General features: G+C 37.2%; 1 protein-coding gene across 4 annotated transcripts in view; it reads right to left on the bottom strand.

Annotated features, from left to right (window-relative positions):
- LOC124712302 (ankyrin repeat domain-containing protein 17) overlaps positions 1-22,216 on the bottom strand; it is a 278,433-nt gene that overhangs the window by 85,325 nt on the left and 170,892 nt on the right. For all 4 annotated transcript variants that reach the window (XM_047242597.1, XM_047242611.1, XM_047242618.1 and 1 more), the window contains exons 29-31: positions 21,021-21,153; positions 19,733-19,858; positions 11,154-11,472 (exon numbers count right to left, since the gene is read on the bottom strand). In XM_047242597.1, the coding sequence (XP_047098553.1) occupies positions 11,154-11,472; positions 19,733-19,858; positions 21,021-21,153 (578 nt within the window). The remainder of the gene's footprint in view (positions 1-11,153; positions 11,473-19,732; positions 19,859-21,020; positions 21,154-22,216) is intronic.

The raw sequence follows: 22,216 nt of genomic DNA, 5'->3' as shown, positions 1-22,216 counted from the left end.
CATCGTCTCTTTGCTGTTTACCGTTTCGAATTAGTTCAGTGTTGCGCCTGTTGTTGGTAGTATTATACTTCTTGTGTAAAGCGTTGTTCTGGTTACGATGCCACATTTTAGTAACCGTGTATATAAGAAGAAGAACGTAGAGAAAAGAAAATTAACACTAATACCAAGTTGCGATACTACAATTACTGAAACAGTGTGTTCTTCTGCTAAGCAACACATGGCCGGCCATAGCCCTGTGACATCATCTAGCAAGAAGCTGACTGGTGGAAGTGACAGATTTCGTGAATATGTTAGTGACAGTGATGATATTAACGAAGTACTGAATATTGGATTATTATCTTCTGTGCTGAAAGAAAGTGTTCTGTGCTGAAAGAAAGTGTTCTGTGCTGAAAGAAAGTGTTCTGCGCTGAAAGAAAGTGTTCTGTGCAAAATGTGTTCAAGTATGGGAGTGGGACTAGTGATAACAAAGCACTTTGGTTTAGCTTGTGAGATGAAGATAATCTGTGCATGTTGCAAGTATCAAGTAACTTTCTACAATTCACATGCCAGTCTCTTTGGTGAAAATGGACGATCTAGAGTGTTTGATGTGAATGTTCGACTTGTGTATGGTCTTCGATCCATTGGAAAAGGATCTGCTGCTGGTAAAATGTTTTGTGGTATTATGAACTTGCCATCGCCTCCAAGCAAATTTGGGTACTACGGTGAACTGGTAGGATCCTCTGTTGAAGATGTGGCTTTGAACACCATGAAGGAAGCAGTGGAGGAATCTGTAGAAATGAACTGTGGTTCTAGGGATTTGGTAGTGGCATTAGATGGTTCCTGGCAAAAGAGGGGTCATAAACCCCCGAATGGTGTAGTAACTGCTACTTGTGGTGATAGTGCAAAAGTGATAGGTGTTGCAATATTATCAAAACATTGTAGGTGCAAAAATAAAATCAAAGGAGAGCACAGTGGAACCTGTGAGGCAAATTTTAGTGGATCAAGTGGAGCAATGGAAGTGGATGGAGTGAAACAAATTTTTGAACGTTCAGTTCCCAGATACAATATTAGGTACAAATACTACCTTGGGGATGGTGACTCCAAAGGTTTCAAGACTATAGAGGAACTGAAACCATATGGAAATGAATTTGTAGTTGAAAAGTTGGAATGCATTGGGCATGTGCAAAAGCGTATGGGTGCACGGCTTCGAAGGCTCAAACAAACTTTGGGTTCAAGTAAGCTCAGTGATGGAAAGACAATAGGAGGGAGAGGCAGGCTTACTGATGACGTGATTGAACGTCTACAGAGATACTATGGGTATGCTATAAAGCAAAATACTAGTAATGTTAAGTGACATGCAAAAAGCAGTGTGGGCATTGCTCCTTCATACTACCTCTTCCAATGAATACCCTCAACACAGCCTGTGCCCAAAAGATTCCTGGTGCAAATATAATGCAAAAAAGGACTATGATCACGAACATGGTTTGCCAGCAGCTGTGATAAATGCAATAAAACCAATTTTTCATGACTTAGCACAGCCAGAATTGTTACACAAATGTCTACACGGAAAGACGCAGAATCCTAATGAGAGTGTAAACAATTTTATTTGGAAAGTGATTCCTAAAAGGGTGTTTGTAAGCATAAAAACACTGCACTTTGGCATTTATGATGCAATAGCAACCTACAACCAAGGGAACAGTGTGAAGTGTGAAGTTCTGAAGGCATTAGGATTTACAGCTGGGGTGAACACTGTACGAGCACTAAGAAATATTGACAGAGAAAGGATAAGAGGAGCAGAAAGAAGAGAAAGGCATATGAAGTATGATGGAACAACAGGCCAGGAAAGAAGACAGAAGAGGAAGCTTTTGGAGGATGAAGAAGAAGACCCCGATAATCCATCCTACAGTGCAGCAATGTATTGAGAAACTTTGATAGCCATTTCCCGTAAATTAGAATTTTTCGAATAGAAGGAACATTTTCTCAAAATCCACTCAAGCTAGAGAGATGAAATTTTTATACAGCACTCATAGTGGTCAAACTTACATTGTAACACAGCCATTTGGCAATATGTTCAGTAGTTTCATTTCAGTTTCATTATAAAGCAATTATTTGTAAAAAAAATTTGGGTCATTAATAAAAAAATAATTGGAAGGAAACTAGAAAAGATACTCCAAAATCCCTCTGTCATAACTGCAATAATAAACCACTCTATATGTTAAAAAAATTCAAATTTTTCTATTTGGTAGTTTATTCATAAATGTTCCTCAAACGTAGTGATTTTAACATGGGCAGCATAGGCACCTCCAGCTCCCCTTAAGTGAAGCCCTTCTATATAATGGATTACATTGTCACCACAACCTTATTCACAAAACAGTAAGAATACTGATTAAATATTGTAATAAATATTCTCAGTGTTCTGATTTTATGTTTGTGTGAAGTGCTGTATTTGTTGTTTTTCTTGTTTATACTACTCAAAACACAATACTATTGGATTTGCCATTATCAAAAATGTGGTGATGTTACAGTAAATCAGCCCACTGATGACTAAAGTGAGTTTAAAATTGCTTGCAGCTTTTCACATTTGGCTCGCCAGAGGGGAAGTGACACTGTTGCCTAGGTAACACCAATGGTGATCCGGCTTTCCCTACCACACACACCAGCAGTTTGGTTGGTAAAGTGGCCACTAATGTTCACGACATAACATAGGCATTGCTTCACTGATGGCCACTGACGCACTCAGCACACGCTGACAACTGGTGATTAAAGCAGTAAGATTTTAAGAAATAGTAAGGAATGAATACCTAAGGCAGAAGTGAAGGAAACACTGAAATGCACTAAGCTGCAACTGTAAGTCTGACGACTCACACGGACAAAAATGCATGTTCTGTGTCTGTGTTCACAGCTCTAGAAGAGTAAATTATGTGTAGCTGGAATGGCAGGTCTAGCCAATAAAGGTACTCTAACAAAAAGATATAAATCCCTCACAATTTTGTAGAAAAGCAACTTTCCATGCCAGCAGGATAAGTGGACATTGCCAAATATTTGGTGCTGTGAAGAGAGCAATTTCCTTCTGTGTTCAAATTTAGACTGAGGTAGCTAATTTCACACTAAAAGTATTGCCAGACCAATGGTACTAAATCTAAGAAGAGAACTTTGAAGTTACAATGCTTTCTTCTGTAAAATTTTAAATAGCGAATCATTGTAAAGTTTTTCTTTTTCTTTAATTTATTATATTCATTTTTTTTTTAAACACACAAAGGGAACAGAGGTCATGGGATAGCGATATACACATATACAAATGGCATCAATATCACGTACACAAGGTATGGGCAGTGCAGTGGCAGAGCTGTCATTTGTACTCAGCTGATTTGATGAGAAAAGGATTCAGACACAACTGTGGCCACACAACAGGAATTAGCAGACTTTCAACAAGGAATTTTACTTTGAGACAGACACACACCGGACATTCCATTTCAGAAATCATCAGGGAATTCAGTATTCCAAGAGCCACATGGTCAAAAGTGGGCTGAGAATAACAAATTTCAGGCATGAATTCTCACCACAAACAACTCAGTGGCCAAAGGCCTTCACCTAACAACCAAGAGCAGCAATGTTGGTAGGGTTGTTGGTGCTAACAGACAAGCAACACCACAGAAAACAACCGTAGAAATCATTGCGGGATGTACGACGGACATATCTGTTAGGACAGTGCAGCGGAATTTGGCATTAATGGGCTATGGCAGTACATGACTAGCCCAAGTTCTTTTGCTAACAGCATGAAATCGTCTGCAGCATCTCTCCAGGACTCTTAACCACATTGGTTGGACAACAGATGACTGGAAAACTGCGGACTGGTTACATGAGTCATGATTCCAGTTGGTAAGAAATGATGGTAGGGTTTGAGTGTGGTGCAGACCCTATGAAGCCATGGACCCAAATTGTCAACAAGCCGCTGTGCAAATTGATGGTGGCTCCACAATGGTGTGGACTGTGTTTAAATGGAAGGACTGGGTCCTCTGGTCAAAATGAACTAATCATTGACCGGAAATGGTTATGTTCGGCTACTTGGAAACTACAGACTTCATGTTCGCAAACAATGATGGAATTCTTATGAGTGACAATGCACCGTGCTAACATTCCACAATTTCGTGATTAATCTGAAGAACATTTCAAGTCAATAATTTGGGCACGCAAATCACTCAACAGGAAACCTATCGAACATTTATGGAACGTAAGCAAAAGGTCAGTTTGTGCACAAAATCCTGTACTGGCAATACATTCGCAATTATGGATGGCTCAATATTTCTGCAGAGGACCTCCAATGACTTACTAAGTCCATGTCATGTCAAAAGGGAAGGGGGTAATCACACCAAAATCTGAAGAAACACCGAAATGGGGGGATAACCATTTCACATTCGGGGCTACATCTACCTAAATCAAATAAAAACACTGAAAAAAAAAAAGCAACCAATACCAAAAATGGCAAGGAACTACACCAAAACTAGCCATGAAACGAAGTTTTCCCCCCTGTCTTTAGACATACAGTTTTTAGGAAAAACTACATAAGAAAATACTGTGGGATGCAAAACAAAACACACAACAGAGAAAGGGCATGGGGATTTCTTTGCATCATATTTGGACTGATGTGGTCAAAATTAAAATATTAATTTTATGAACTTTAATATTTCCAGCAATTTTTGGTGTAACAACATTGACCAGGAAATATTCACCCAGCTATTTTGCTAACTGCAGCTGTTCAGCAGCAATTCGTCAGAGTGTCGTTTCACTTATCTCAAAATACACCCACCAAAGTTATTAAAGTGCTGGTGGATTTACCAATACCATGTTAATTAAACACTGTGTTAATGGAATGAGCTTAAAAACCAAAGCAATGCTACTTTAAGCAGTCAATATTTGCAAGTCACGTATTGTCAAATTTGTAGATAATTTAACAATGTTTCAATATACATTAGCCAGGCATAGGAGTGATAGAACTGAACTGTTATTCATAATGAATCATGGAAGCTATGTATGTATTCTAATGTGTGTGTGTGTGTGTGTGTGTGTGTGTGTGTGTGTGTGTGTGTGTGTGAGAGAGAGAGAGAGAGAGAGAGAGAGAGAGAGAGAGAGAGAGAGAGAGAGAGAGAGAGGAGGGAGGGGGGGGGGGGGAGGGGGGGGGTGGTCAATGTTTTGGGATATGACAGGAGCAATCACTCAAAGCAAAAAGTCCAATAAACATGGAATCTAAAATGCACACCTCTTCATTGGTGTGAATCAAATCTCTTCTACTGCAAGTTCTTTGCTTTCCACATTTTGAGAGGAGGTATCATTGAGCAAAACAAGGAAAAAAAAAAAAAGTTTCCCCATACATAAGGTCTTTTTAAGGTTAAGAACTATAAGCACTTTTTCATCTTTGCTACTGCGAAACATCACTTCTACTGAAGAAGTGCTCACAGACCTTATGGTATGCAATTTTAGAAACCTTACTTCAAATGATCATTCATGTCATATCGCTGTATACTGACCACTCCTCTGGGAACCCCGTATATACAAAAGCTAACATATTCCATTTTTAACAGACATTTCTTAGATAGGGAGAAACAAATTGGAGGGAAGGGAGTGAGGACGAATTAGGACTAGGAAAGTTTGAAAAGAAAAGGAACCCAGTAACACAACATTTATTTACACACAAAGCATTTGGCAAATGAAACACTGTAGCCCCACGGAAGACTTACCGTATTTACTCGAATCTAAGCCGCACTTTTTTTCCGGTTTTTGTAATCCAAAAAACTCCCTGCGGCTTAGAATCGAGTGCAAAGCAAGCGGAAGTTCTGAAAAATGTTGGTAGGTGCCGCCACAACTAACTTCTGCCGTCGAATATATGTAGCGCTACACAAGCATGCTTTGTGGGCACAAAAATAAATACTTGCGCCAAAACCTCTGCATCAGTAAATAAATTTAAAAAAAGGTAGAAGACGAGCTTTTTTTTCTCCACCCCGAGTTTCGACCACTGCATTTTCGTACATTATCCAACGAAGTAAATACAAATTCCGTATTGTTCATCTTCGAATGTAGCAGAACTTCAATGTACTACAAAAATCCGACTGGCAAGACTGTTAGGGATGTTTGTCAATATGGCCAACTCTACGTTCCGAGTTTTTTCCTACCTGTGAGAAGAGATGGTTGCTAATAGGAACCTGATGAAATGTGAATCACATGCAGTATTCTCTTCACCATAAGAATAATATGAATATAAACATTTTGCCATGTATTCTTTCGTGTTTGCTGCTATCTCATTTAAATCCTGTCTGCCTAATAAACTACGAAACTAGAGTGAGACAACAGCAAACGCGGAAGAATATACGTATCGTGTCATGTTTATATTCATATTATTCTTATGCCGAATAGTGATACAGTCAGAAATGAAGCACGGCAACTGACTAGATTTTAAATGAAAGATGACTAATTTCTGTGCAGAATTTGATGTACTAAAGAAGCGGCCGCAAAGATTTTCAAACGGAGAAAAATTTTCGCTAAACTCTCGTTCAGAATATGTTCTATCATACGCAGTCTATTATTTGGTTCTTGTTGATCATTATCAAATAAAGCAGCAGTGTAAGTAACAACAAATAGCAGTCTCTTGCCATTGTTTCGCTAATGAGATGATTCCTCTTTTTTTTTAAGCGGCGGTAGCACAAAAGCAAGTCATGCCGCGAGCGGCGACAGGCCGTAAACACGCACTATCAAAATGCGACAAACAATGCATGACAGTACAGTAATGCATTTTCAGCTTAGAGCGACGTAAAAACCTATAACAAAGAAAACGGCACGTATCAGATCAAAGCAAAATAAGCAATCGATTCAAACCAGACGAAGCACGTGAAAAAGGAAGGGTACCCGTATAAGTACGGACTGAGCGCCTGACGCATAGCAATGGCTACCTGGTAAAGCTTAATTGCTAAGCTTACGACTCGAACCAAACTACTGTAGCTGTATCGTCTTTCATTCGACCTCAATTGTGTCCCATATTATAATGGACCAACTTTGTTTCGATTTGGAGGTGCGGCCTAAAACTTTTCTCTCCCCTTGAATTTCGAGTCTCAAATTTCAGGTGCGGCTTAGATTCAGGAATTTTTTTTCTTTTTTGTTCCTTTATTTCGAGTCTCATTTTCCAGGTGCGGCTTAGATTCGAGTGCGGCTTAGATTCGAGTAAATACGGTATTGGCACGAACAGTATGTAAAGACAGGTACAAACACCAACTGCTCAGACTTTTATGCACTTTCTCCAAATCGTTTCTTTTATAAATGTACTACTTCTATTGATTTTGTTCAAATACAGTTACTCTTATTACTTTATGTTTGATCCACACTTCAAAACTTGCAAACATTTTTCAAAATACCAGAATAAATGATTACTGGAATTGATAAAGTAATGTCTATTTATAAATTACCACGAAAATAATAAGAAAAAAAAGAATGAGGAAAAGAAAAATAAGCCATGAAAAAGAAGAAAGTTTTAAAAATCATTCCTCAAACATATGTAAATCATATGGTTTGTGAACAATTCCTCCATCATGCAGAACAGCACACGTACATAAGCAACAAGGCAATGTCTAAGAAGAGATACTTGGGCATGCAAATTAGCTTCAATTAGTACTGTCTCAAATGAAAATATTTAAAGAGAAAATTACATTTTGTTACTTTATGTAAAGTGAAATTTGTTAAAATCCACTGCATCAAATGAGTGAATACAAACTAAGGATTTGGTTATGAACAATCCGAGTACGCTTCATTTAACAGTTATGCAATATCCTTTGGTCCTTTAAGAGTATTTGCCATAGTTGTGCTGCATCTTTATACTTATTTTGCAATGGAAGAAACAGGAAAATGAAATGCACCCCTGCTAAAGTCTACATGTTATATTAACTTAGCCTCCACATGTACACTCTGTAAGTTTAATTAATACAAAAAATGTAATTTGAACTCACCCATAAACCTTCAGGAAGACATTTTTTAAATACACAAAGTTTTATAGCTGACTAGCAAATGACAGACAGACAGTAAAGTCACTCAAGTGATTTTTTCAGACACTGAATGGTATATAAAAATACTAGTTTTAAATCATGTTAGAAGGGCTTCAAAATTGGAAGTCACAAGGTAAGATAAAAGAATGAGTACTAGGGAGCTGGGAAATTATAATAATGCAAGATGCCATTAATCAGTTTGTGGCAAGGAGACTTACTACTACCACCACACACAACTGACTTCAGAGTATATCACTGTAGGAGAGCTGGCAAATGTAGATCCCACACAGCTTGCAGTGCAATTGTCACCTTTCAGATATGATGCAAAAGCAGCTGTACAGCAAAGCAATTGTCTATAGAGCAACAACAACAAAGCACTGACAGAGACAAAAACAAAACGGCGCCAAGTGATTAGATGACTTAGATGCATGAAGCCCACTGCAACTGTCACGGATCATATTTTGCCAACTCTGCTATAGTACAGTGATAGACTGAATTAGGTTACAAAGACAACTGAAAGAGGGTTTATAAATAAGATGACTAGTACATCCACCTGTCCTATTACCACCTTTTGCTGTAGATGGTTTGTATGTGTTCCATTGGTTGTCTTCAATATGGTTAAAAATGTTGACAATGACATTTTGCAACTTTTCCTTGCACGGTAACAGTCAATAGCCCATGAGTATTTGCAACAACCAATTTTGTAAATAACTACAGCACATCTCTGCTTTTAAGTTCCTGGAATTAACAGTTCCCAGCCATTTATGACATTTTTCATTGCTTTGGTCACATTTTATATGTTTACCACATTAATTCACATGACATATTTATAATTTTCCCGTGATTTATGCTTTATGAAAAAATGTTCGTGGAGAAAACTGGCATAACTGATGTTTACATTTTGCTGGCCACAAAGTAGTGTTTGCAGAAGTCACGTGAACGCTCTACTCAATAGATCTGAACCGCTAAATGGGTAAAAACCTGAACAATTTGTAATTTATCTCCAGCCACTGCCAAGTGCTACTCGGAGTGGTGGCTGATGAGAACAATCATGTTTGTTCAGATAAAGGTATCATGACCAACCACAACCATTTCCAGACTGTCTCTACTGTGAATGCACAGCTTCACGATTGTTGTGATCATCTTGATTCATGTTATTAGAACCATATTTACTGTGTTTCATTGTTTAGCCATTTGCAGCACTAATTCACATATTTGCTCAATTTACAGCAAATGTTTATGCTTTAAACACAGCACTAGTTACATATTTTTTCATGCTTAGCAACTCATGTTCCGAAAACTTATTCTAATTGTCAAGTGCAAATATTTACTTAAATATTTTTTAGTGATGTTTCACAAACAATTTGCGTGATAGTTTGCATGTGTGTAGTTTTCTACATAACTGAGCAGGCACAGCACCTGATTACCTCCAAAAAGCAAATACAGTGGAAGAGAAGCAGAATGACTCATGTGCAAACACCATACAAAACACTTTGGTAAATATTTGCACTTGACAAAAAGAATAAATCTTCGAAACATGTCATGCTAAGCATGAAAAAATACATAACTGGTGCAATGTTTCATTATTTACTTAATGAATGACAGTTTCACACTTTCTGAAAACATTAACTGTGAGACGTATTAAATTAAGTTGAATATTTCTCCTTCCCCAAGACAGTTATCAGCTCAAGTTACATCGGCAGTTTTTATTCCATAATAAACCATTATTAGATAGCAAACAAGTCCATGACAAGTATTATGATGCCCATTATGTACATACATCTTACATTTAGTGAGAAAATACAGGGTGGGCGGGGAGGGGGGAACCCTATACATAACTTAATGCTCAAAACATGATTTCCCACATCTTAAACCATTTTTCTAGTCTCCCGAAAAGAGTAAAGGCAGGGATTCACTGTAATTCATTACCAGATCTGTTTATTGGGTTATACTGTTTCTACCCCTCCCACTCCCACACCTTTTATCTGTACTAAAATATATGTGATACGGTGATAATCTCATACTTATAAACTCTATGCTTACTTTCCACTTTCACATGTCACGTTTCCCAGAAGATACACAATTCTTACTTTCCTACTATTACCTCTCTTACATGCCAATTGCAGGGACAGTCTTCACCCATGAACCATTAATATTACAGGGCCTAGCACACGACACAGACAAAGGTGTATTTCTCTACTGCAAAACAGATTACCTCAATGTAAATAACTATTGAATGTTACCAACCCTCTTCCACACCACTTTCTCTCACTCATCTCTCTTCCACACTACATTTTCTCCTTCACCCACAGCTCCGACGCAGGGGAAGTGATTAACACTGTTATGTATCTTCAAGCAATATTTGAATTTCAAAATGTGTCAATAATAATATTTTTAATATAACTCAAGGCATTATAAGGCAATAAAAAACCAGAAATGTCAGATACTACTAATAGTTTCCCGATAGGTACAAGTCACAGTAACAACTCTAGCCTTTTCTTATGTGGATGTCAGCATTTTCGCACAAAGCTTTGAGAGAGTGTTAAATATTAAATTAATGCAGTATTGTGAGAAGTATAAGAAACAATAAGAAAGTGATAAAGCCAATACAGACGTGAATGAAGAATGAAATGGCAACAAATAAAAAGAATTTGGTTTTGAAAAGTGTAATACATTATAATGTGATTTAATAAAAGCTATTTACATACATTTGTATTTTTTATTAACCAAACATTGAAATCCATTGCAAGAAACAAAAGGAATAGAAGTGGGTACCACCAACACACAAATGTTTTTCACCGCAGCCCAAGAATTGGTTCCAAAATAGTAAGCTTATTCCATTATAGTTTAAAAAAGTTATTTTACCCACAGCTAAGCACATTCCAAAATTTTACCATCAGAGGAAACAGAAATGCAGTTATTTTTTTATGTTAAGGATGATCAACACACTTACACACAAGCAAGAAGCAGCAGCAACATTCTCAACAGGCTCCCAATAGGCAAACAGCAAATTATACCGTCATTATATCTTAATTCATCTTTACACTACAATTGCTTGCAATAAAAACATAAATGCAATCTTCTTGTGTCCAATAAAATGAAATGCAAAGCAGTACTGTCACCAAACAGCGAGTGTTTAGCAGTTCCCACCTGCTTCATTCTCTTCAGGTCTCTCAGTTTCCTCCTCCTCATCGTCATCTTTTTTTGTTGTTTGTTCATTTTCTTGATACAGTATTTCATTCTTCTTGTTTTCTTCATGAAGCTTCCGCTTTTCTTCTTTCTTCTCAAGTTTCTTCTTCTTCTTCCTTTCTCGCCTTCGAGCTGCGGCTGCCTTCTTTGATTCTTCTCTAGTTTTTTCCATGTCGAGTTCTTCCAATAAGATGCTGGCATTTTTGTTTGCTTTGGCTGCTTGTTGGTCTTTTGCTGCTCGAATGATCTTCACACAGTCTTGGCACTTTTCTAACAGCTCCTGGTGATATTAAGGTGAACAGTCAGAAAGAGTTAAGTTAAATAATTTATAGACACAGTAATAATATTTTTCAAACTTCATTAATTCGTTAAAGATAAAACAAGGTACACAACTACCATGAACAAACAAGTAGTCCGTTTCCCCGTCAAAAAAATTAACAAGTGCTTCATGTAGTTTGTTGAGTCAAAATTTCTGTATGGATTTCATGTCGGAATAAGTGCAAGAGCAGCTTCACCAATTTGAGAATTATAGAAAGAGGAACCTGGTTTCTTCAGGAAATCACCAATGGAAAGTACTTTAAAGATTAAAACTGTGTACCTACATCCATCGTCGTGTGCCTATGTCACTGCTTTTCTCATACAATGCTCGAATTACCTATTTTGTACAAAAACAGTTAACAACCTGGTTTAAAGCTTTGATACACCTCCACCTCTTTCCTACGTATGCCATTCTTCATACTAACAATAATGGAAATGGCCAGATGGAAAAATACATATATCGCTAACCTATGGAGAGTTGGTGTTTGGCACAGAGAAACAATCAGAAACAGTTACAAGCTTTTGAGCTCTTACTATTTTTCTAGTAGGAGTGACACACACACACACACACACACACACACACACACACACACACACACACACACACACACTTGAGTGCATGTGTTTGTGATTATGTGAATGTGTGTACCCTGTGTTTCTGCGCACCACACACTAATCCTCTATAGTTAGGCAGTAGCATCGTACATACTAATCTTTCTTTAAGAGATGATAGTTTGGTAAGAAAGGCCGACGAACCCGTCTTAAGTTAGCAAAGAAAGAAAGGGTTTCTAATCGAGTCCAAATCTGCCACAAAGTTTTAATCTTTGAAATATTTAGAGCATGTACTCCACTGCAGAGTAAAAGTGTCCTTCTCAACTGTCAAAAGTTTACATTGCGTTATTCTGGAACCCAAAAAAATCTTAAATCACTAATAATAGACTAGCAATATAGCCCAGTTCCTAATGAGTGTGGATCCACCATTTTACTGCTAGCCTCTCAGCAAATGTTACAAGCAATTTGAGATTTACTTTAAATTTCAACTATGATAATGACCATTCCAAGAGGATTGTTCAATATTTCAGAAGGCAGTAAACATAAATGTGTAGTTCATAGTTTTTTTAGGAAATTTCATTCAATTATGCATAAAAGAAACACCACAAAAATGATTAGCACTGGAATAATAGATTTCTGCAAAATTGCCACAAGTTTACCCAAGTGAAATTCCCTCATATTTTACTGATTTCCAGACAAGTTTTAGCATTTTTCCATGACAAATTTTGAGGTCTCAAGATTAAGTTAAGACATCAGTTGACAATCTGAATTTTGCAGTTACAGTGCAAGAAACAATAGTGCAAACAAGGGCATATATATATATTAAAAAAAATTATGTGAGCAAAAATCTGCAGTACTAACATCAACATCTTTTGTAATGAAATGTTTTTGGATAGAGAAAGCAAACTGAATGGTAAGTGTATTTCATTAAGACTGCTGATATTATTTTATTTCAATAAAACAAAACACATTTGGTGACAAAAATACACATTTCCTTGGACTTGCAGGACAGATTTAAAGTACCTTCTCTGATTTCACAAATAACCTCAGCACAAAGTAGGCCTCTTGAAAGAGGTGTATGAGGCAGGGAAGAATTGTGTAAACCAACACTGAAGGTGACCACCAATAAAGTGTTGGTTCTACTATTACTATGTCTGTTATTACCTGCGTTATTTTACAGGTGATGTTCCTTTCGAGAAATATAAGAGTACATAGCCTACAAACCACCAGCAACTAACAATTTTCTTCTTCTTATCATCTACACTTTATAACGCATAAACTACTTTTGAAGTGCCAAAATGTATTAGAACAAATAAAATGTCTATAAAACATCACACTGTACAACGTACTTGTGGTGAGATGGTCATAATTCCTGAAATCCATCACCCCCATGGCCTCTGGCCTGCTGAGTAGCATCGCAGTCCTTGGTTCCTGGATAAACCACGAGAATCTGCTGCATTATGTCACACAGAAACAGACCTGGCTTGCGGGCAGATCGGTGGGACTAGATCCAACGGGCAGGGCCTGCACATGGTGGGAACCGAATGTCTTCAGATCGGAAGGCCCGATCCATTACAGATACCCGCAGAAACGACTTCCGTTTTTGGCCCATAACGGAAATCTACTCATGTGGCCAGTTATTCATGAGTCACAGACAGCATGTTGTTGAAATGAGACCATGGTGATTAATCCATGCAACAGGTAACTTCTTCAAATACTCTGAGAATCAATAATAATGAGGAAAGGGAGCAACTCACTCTACAGATGTTTGCTGAGCCTAGACAGGCATGTAGAAAAGAAATCACACTCTCAAAACTAAATTTTCAGCCACAGCCTTTAACAGAAAAAAAGAGTTCACAAGCATTCACACGATGACCCAGACAACTCGTGCACACATGACCACTATCTCTGGGAATCAGATCCAAACAAACCACTCCTCACGCTTCCCTGCAACTGCTGATCTAGCTGCAAGAAGTGGTGGCAGCACTGACTGCAAGCTGAGGGGATGGTAGGAAGAGGAAAAGCAGTAGTAATGAGGGAATAGGGAAGCTGCGCACATGCTCAGCTGCACCCAGCCAGCAATGATGCATGACACCTCAGTAAAAAAACCATTTCATCTACTGAGACAAAAATGAGATTTTTCCATCCCCCCCCCCCCCCCTCCCCCAATTTTCCTGATATTTACTGACATGTATGAAATCCCCTGATTTCTGGAGCTGTGGCAACCCAGAGAGAGTACTGTTCAATTCTGGATGATGACATTGTCCACTCAACATTTTCAATCATGTTTATGTGCCACCCAACCACTCAATGCCTCAACTAACCAGCTGGCTGTTAGCTTTTAAGACTTCCGTAACTTGAGTTACACCCAAAGCTGTTCATTATTGCATCATAGTCAATTACAAACATTACTATCACTGAGGCCAACAAATCATACTTCAGAAGGACAAAATTTGGGTAAAAGAAATATTATCAAGACAAATAATAAAAGACCCACAAGAAAATTGTTACAACTAGACAAGTGTCTTTCGGAAGTGGCTCCACAGTTCTTTGTCTGTGACATTTTTTATATCTGCTATACATCTTATTTTTGCAGATATGACTGCTGTGAACCTTCTTTAGTGGCCCAAAAATGGACCAAGTTTGAACTCTATGGTAGGTAAGCCAAGACTTTTCATTTTAATTTCGCATTCTTAGTATTGATTTGTACACTTTCACTTTCAAGCAAGTTTTTGATGGATGTCAATGTTTTGTTTAATACTAATTCTTTACTTTTTCTGCAAAACAACTGCCACAATCACAATCTTTCAATCCCAAATGACCTTCAGCACAACTTTTCTTGAAGATAGCACTGACCGGAAATTTTCTTCTTTCTTTCTTTTCCTTTTTGCAACAACATGAGATGCTATTCAACTGACTGCCTTTCCATATAGATTCAAGGAAATCAACCATCCCTCCCATGTCATTACAGGTTCTAAAGATCTCTTCACTTTACAGTTTGTAAGTATACAACTGTGTGTTCTACCTTGTTGTTCCAGTGTCTTTATCTGCTGTATCCAGTAAGCACAAATTGTTAAATGACTGTTTTCAATGATTGTAATCACACATGGCACGGTGATTAGTTGTTATCCAACAAATTGTAAAAAAAATGTAATCACAGCACGTTGGATATTTGGTTTATCCACGCAGACACACTACTTTCAGTCAGCCTATGCCACTGGCACTACTGTTTCTGTATATTGGTTTTTGTGTTACCCACTGCAGCAGCCGCAAACTCTCCAGCTTTCATGAACACCCATCATCATTTTGCAATTGGGATTTCCGACAATACAGTGCCTAATGTAAACATCAATGTCAACCAAATTTCCATAATGTAAACATCAATGTCAACTGGAACTATTTTGTCTATCTGTTGAAGAACCATTACAAATAGGAGATGGAACCAATCTCTTACATAAAACTTTCAATCACACAGTACCGAAAATGAGTTGAGAACACTGATAGAATACCCTCAGAAAATGTCTACCCAAATATAAGTCATACCAGTCAAGAATCATTGTATGAACACACCATTTGGAAATTCAACATGACATTACTTAACTGCTTACTGGACATGCTTAAAATGCCATTAAATTGTCTCAAACAAAAAGTTAGGCTACCAATTACTTTATTCCACATCTACAAAATGCTCACATTATGTAATGGTGAAAGAGTGTGAAATGAATGCTGGACTACGTAACGGAAACAACCATATTAATTGGAAAAGAAAAAGACAGTACTGATACCAGGTTTAGCTTTATTAACCATATATTTGCTATATTTAATTCAGAATTAGGAGGAAAATTATCAAAATCTGAAGACAAATATTTAAGTAGTGTGGCATCAGTTTTCAAACAATGGTGTATTTTAAACACAAGCTTTTTGCTGCACTATTTACTTATAGTTAATGGATACAAACATCAATTTTCAAAGATAATGTTCCTCTAAAGGTCGATCATATGTAGTAGCCCATTCAACAATAGCAGCAGCATCCTGTAATCAATTCGTGAATAGTCTAAATAACTGAACTGCTAATGAAACTTACAATGAGTGTTTTTTTTTTTTTTTTTTGGGGGGGGGGGGGGGGGGCAAAGAAAAGATAATTTTCAAGTGGGCCTTGGGGAGGAGAGGAATCTGTTTGCAGAAATTTGAATTAAAAAAAAAAATTTTTAAATGTTTACCATCAGCATTTGTGAATGGTACAAACACCCGATTTTCATTCAATACACAAAATTAAAAGAAATGTGAGGTAACTAAGTGAAGTGGGTCAACACCAGCCTTTTTTGCATCAAATCTGCTGAAACTTAAAATACGGGTAGGATATACAGTCTGTTCACCTGCAAGCACAGGTAGACAAATTCGGAAAGCACAAGAGGAAAAATGTGGGTTAGTGGGAAATCTGCACAAGATGCAGAAATATTATTTGTTTCACATCAGGGTATTACAGCTGAGAATCAACAAAGAAATTATACACTATACCAGAACTTCATTTGAGCTTATCTGCTATTCATTTCAGCAATTCCTTGTCTGCTCTACACACTGCCTAAATGTGAAGGGTAAATCTGTCCTCAACCTGAAGGCTGGTTAACACCCCAATTGCTTTAATGAGCATGTATCCAATCTTTGAACTGATTTACCAGCTATAAGGGGACCTACAATTCAATGTCTATTACAAACAACTTTGAATACGTCACGTAAATAAACCATTGTCAGAGGTGAAAGAAGACACACACAGGGACAATAAAAAATGGTTTTATTTTATTGCCAATACTGATGCCGTTTTTCTGCCAATGCCACAGCTTTTTTCTTTCTAATTTTGGTGTCATTGCCTGCCAATTTTGGTACTAACTGAAAATAAATCATTTACATTACACCCAATAAATCTAATCAATTAAGAAAAAAATAACATAGCAATCATTAACCATTGGAAGTTTTTTCAAAATACAGCATGCTCTCTTCTGAAATATCATGCAGCTGATATGTTAACACTTCACAACAGTGTGGAAACAGCTGTCTGTAGTCTGTATCTGCCATCAGCACAACATAAGACATATGACAACAACCAAACTTATCTGCTGGCATGGAAAGTGCCTTTCCCAATAAATTACAAAGCAAATTGTATCTCTTTAGAATATCCACATGGCTTTATTGAATCAGTCGTTCCTCTTCCAAGCATGAACCCAAACTGTTCTTCACACACCAGTCTCCTTGCGTAATCTTGCTTCTATAACCCTTTCCACAAAGGAGCTCAATTCCCTTTTTACCGACACACTTCCATACCTCAACAGGGATCTGGTCTGGGCCAACTGCCTTCCCATTTTTCATCTTTTCAACTGCCAGTTCGACTTCATCTCTACTTATATCCATCGTTAATCCTTCGTTTGCCCCTCCTTCCTCAATTTCTCAAAATAATTCAACCACCTTTGGATTATTTTTCCATAGTCATGCAGAATTATTCCTGTTTCATCTTTCATTTGTTTTATTGCTGTTAGATCCTTAGAAGCTTTATCTCTTGATTTGCCTAACCGTATCAGTTGTCTCATAGCCTGATTTTTCTGTAGTTGTTTGTATGCCTTCCTTACTGATTCAGCTTTAGCTTTAGCCATGGCTCGTGTTGCCTCCTTCTTTGCGCTTTTGTATGCTTGCTCATCCTCAGCACTTGCGGACGTATCTCACTTCCTCTTAGCGTCTTTCTTTTCCTTCACAACCTTCTGCACCTCTTCATTCCACCACCATGCTTCCTTATCTTTTGGCACCCATCTCCCAGATGGTAACCCAAACACTTCCTACCCGGTCTTCCTTATAACAGCACTATTTATTTTCCACCACTGCTGCACACTGTCTGCCAGTTTTACCTTTCCCAGTACTTTGTCACTAAACTCCTCTCTCAAATTTTTATCCTTTAATCTTCACCACTTAATTTTCCTCTCACGTTGATTTATGTGCCTCTATCTTTTACATATGTTCATCTCACAATCCGCTACAATTAACTAATGTTGTGTTGCTATTCCTTCACCATATATGACCTTAGTATTTCGCACCTCCCCACTATTTTTCCTTCTACACAATATGTAATCAATTTGGCTTTTATTTCCGCCACTCTTGTATGTTATTAGTTTCTCCCTTTTTCTTTGGAAGTAGGTATTCATAGTCACTAGATCAAAAGCCACCACAAACTCCACTATCTTTTTTTCTTCCTCATTTCTCTCACCATACCCCCATCCTCCATGCCACCTCTTCCCCACCTTTCCTTCCGCCATGAAGACATTAATGCAATGCACTTATTATATTGCATATTTTCATAGCAAACAAGTATAAATACAAAAATAATCATATACGTCATTTTAGCTTCACAAAATCAATATGGTACCTACTCTGTTTACTTCTCTCAGTCAATCACAGCACAGGAAATATGATACCATGCAAACATGTTTCTGACAGTAAAACACTTCACTGAAAATTTTTATTTCAATATTATTTTTACTTTTTTGTGAATGTAATTTGTGGTGGCAGCTTCATATATATATATATATATATATATATATATATATATATATATATATATATATATATATATATATAGTGTAGACTTAGGTCTAGGTTACTTTCAAAGCTGATAATATGGTTGTGAGTTGGCAAAGTCAATGAATGTGATCAATAAGAAGCTGTCAATCATTAATCTTGTAGTGTAATTTAAGTTGTTCTGCCCATCACGTGTGACAACTGTGATGTTTGCATGACATCATGATTGTATACTGTGATTGACAAACACAAAATCAAGCGCACACAATGTTTATTTACATGTTTGCAAAATTGAAGTGCTGTATTAGAAGGTTTTCTTACTTGTAATTGCATACTACAAAAGTACACTGTGCAACTGGTGTACCACGTGGAATATCTTTTTAAAAAAAAAAAAAACAAAAAAAAAAGGGGGGGGCGCAATTTTTGTAATGTTTACTGCACAAAAATAATACTGTTACTGGAAAGGAGTTCATGAGAAGTAAGATATCAATCATTAGAGTCAGTCACAATTCATTATACATGGAATGAACAGTCATTTTAAGATAGAGGAAGTCAATGGAACTCTTGACAATTTAAATGAAGACTGGAGTTTAACATTCTGTTCGCATTTAATTTGCAGTGACTACAAATGTAATCTTTATCGTTCTAACAATGTATGCATGCATGCACAAAACAATGCATGAAATGTTCCACATCTCCTAAACTACCACCACATAGATTTCAACCAAATTTGGTACACACATTATGTATTATCTGGAAAGAAATCCTGTGGGGCTAAAAACCATCAGCCTCCCATTAGAGGGTGGGGGCTGATGGACAGAGAGACACAGAGAGAGAGAGAGAGAGAGAGAGAGAGAGAGAGAGAGAGAGATGAAGAAGACAGAGATAATAAGAGGGAGAGAGAGAGAGAGAGAGAGAGAGAGAGAGAGAGAGAGAGACTGGAACAGGGAGGGGGGGGGTTGGACTAACGGAAGATTGGAATGAAACACCTAGACAATGCTGGGTTTCTCAGCTAGTTTCTTCATAAAATGTACCTATCAAAGGCATAATTAGGCAGACATAAAATATAATGTAATACAAGAAAAATAAATATTTCCCTTCCAACATACCTTGTCACTGACAGTTGAAATGTATCTAGTCATTTCTTGATCACTTGGGAACTGAGTTACATGATTGACCATCCATTTTACAACTTTCATGTGACCTTTCCGGAAAGCTGCCATCAGACAAGAAACCTTTTCGGGCAGAAAAAGGAACTATTTTAATCAATGCAAATTCGGAATCATCACATAACAAATCCATCAGAAAACATTTGAGCTAAACTGGCACAAGTTTTTAAGGTCAGTTCACAATGTACGTCACAGAACTAAAGGTCAAAACATTGCACAAAGCGTTCCACATAAATAGTGGTATCCACACAAACTGAAAATGGAATAAACTTATATGTTTAAGATTTTCAGGCAGAAAGTTTTTGGCACTGACTGGGGCTGGTGGGCGTGCTGGGAGGGAATGGCATCATATGCTATTGTGATGCTTAATTACATTGCAGTAGAGATCTTTTGCACTTTGCTATCTGCTTAATCTTTTTGTTTAGTTTATTTTCATGACATACTGAGAAGATTTCATGAGGGCTTATATATTTTTCTTGCAAGTGTTCTCTCACAAGAAGACCAATGTCCAATATGGAAAATTATTTTGGTTTTACAATATCTGGAAGAAGGAAACACATAAATTGTGCATAAATAAGAACAAACAGATCAAACAATTTTCATTAAGAAGTCCTTTTCTTATCTTCAAAAAGACAGCCCTATTGAATGAGAGATTTTTTTTAATTATCTGGTGCTTAGAGAGAAAAGCAAAACACATTGAATAGGGTAAAAATGCTCTATATATTGCTTTCTAAATTTTGGTTCACATGTGGTGCTATTTTTCAGTCAAATATGTGCTGATATTTTAAAATGTCTGAATGACGCTTTCCTACTATTTCACTTCCATGTAGTGTGGGAAACACACAAGACAACTTTCGTAAAAAATATATAATATTAATTTTGCTTTGGCCATTAACAAACTACATCATCATCGCTAGTTTCTTTAGTCCTGTTCAAATTGATTCATTCACTCAATTTCTGTAGTTCTGTATACACCATCTTTCTGTTAGATGGGCAGTATCTAATAACCTCACTTTCTGTGTTCAATACTAAGCTACCCGAAATGACAATGTTTATGATCAGTGTAGTGTGACCACACTGACATTTGGCAGTGACAGTAAATCTCATTTTGTTGAGTACCAGTGTGAATTTGCCTTTAATTGCTTTTTGATGCTAAAATAAAGGTCAAAATTGTTAGAGGTCTAAATAAAAATGTAACAGTTCACAGAATAAACAAAAACTAACTTACTTTCCTGTTATCCTGAGAATCAATGTCTGCACCAGCATTGTATAACAGCTCAACGACATTTAAGTGTCCACCGTTTGCTGCTAACCAGAGTGGTGAGTTGCCCTTCTTGTTCTTCACTTCAACCTGAGCACCTCTGTTGTAAGATAAAATAAATAAATGAGTAAATAAATAAACACCACAAAATTATTCACTAATGATTAAGGACCACTATGGTGTGTGGTGGCAAAATGTGAAGCTGTCATCAGAGAATGGTTTGAACACCACAGTGCTTCATTAGGCATGCTCCTATCGGAGTTGGTAATGCCTCTGCCTTCACCTGGCCTCTGAAATGACTGACCCAACCAACTAGGGGAACACACAGTTCAACAGGGACGAACCAGGGCGCAACTCAGCATTTTTCACATCAAGAAACAATGACAAAGGTGAAGTAAAATGTAAGTGACACACAAAAGTCCTTGGACAGGCCAGTTGTCGAAACTCAGACTACTGTATTCACAGTCTGCCTCACAACTACTGGTTCACAGTACACACCCGTACTGCTGCTGTAAAGTACACATGAATGGGCACATGAATGAATGCACACAAGAGTGGAATATCACAAGATCAGAACAGAAAACAATTTTTCCCCTGTATTTTTACAATTTTATTACACTTGAGGACTGCTAAGCAACGTCTCTTGATTCTGCTGAACTCCTGGCTGTTCAGCGATTCTCAAAAACAAAATTATCTTACTTTTGTATTTTCTCAGGGTCATATCGCGTTTAATACCTAAACTACTTCAAATTATTTTATGAACAAATCTATAAATATTGTTGATAAAGGAGAACGTAATAAGAGATGTCAAAATTGAGTACTAGCAGAACATGGTCACATTTTCACTATGCTTCCACTGTGTTGCTGGTTTTTATTGCATTATACACACTCACTTTTTAGATGGTTTGGGACATGGTCTTTCTAATAAAAATGGTTTAAAAGACTTTGTAGAAAATATTTTTCTGCTAAAGTTTTGGCATTTTTAAAAAAATGATCAACTTTGCCCTACATGGAAAGCAGTAGGAGGATGATAATTTATATTCTAAGACTGTATATTGGTAAGGTATTTCATTCGAAGTTCCAGGTTTATCACGAACTTACTTCCAGAGATAAAAAAGAGCGTAACTTTTTTCCCAAGCTGCTATTTTTTCAAAAAACTTTGC

This window comes from Schistocerca piceifrons, chromosome 1 (assembly GCF_021461385.2).
Source record: "Schistocerca piceifrons isolate TAMUIC-IGC-003096 chromosome 1, iqSchPice1.1, whole genome shotgun sequence".
Taxonomy (NCBI): Eukaryota; Metazoa; Arthropoda; class Insecta; order Orthoptera; family Acrididae; genus Schistocerca; species Schistocerca piceifrons.
The sequence above is the reverse complement of the archived record's forward strand: the minus strand, read 5'-3'. Positions and strand labels throughout refer to the sequence as shown.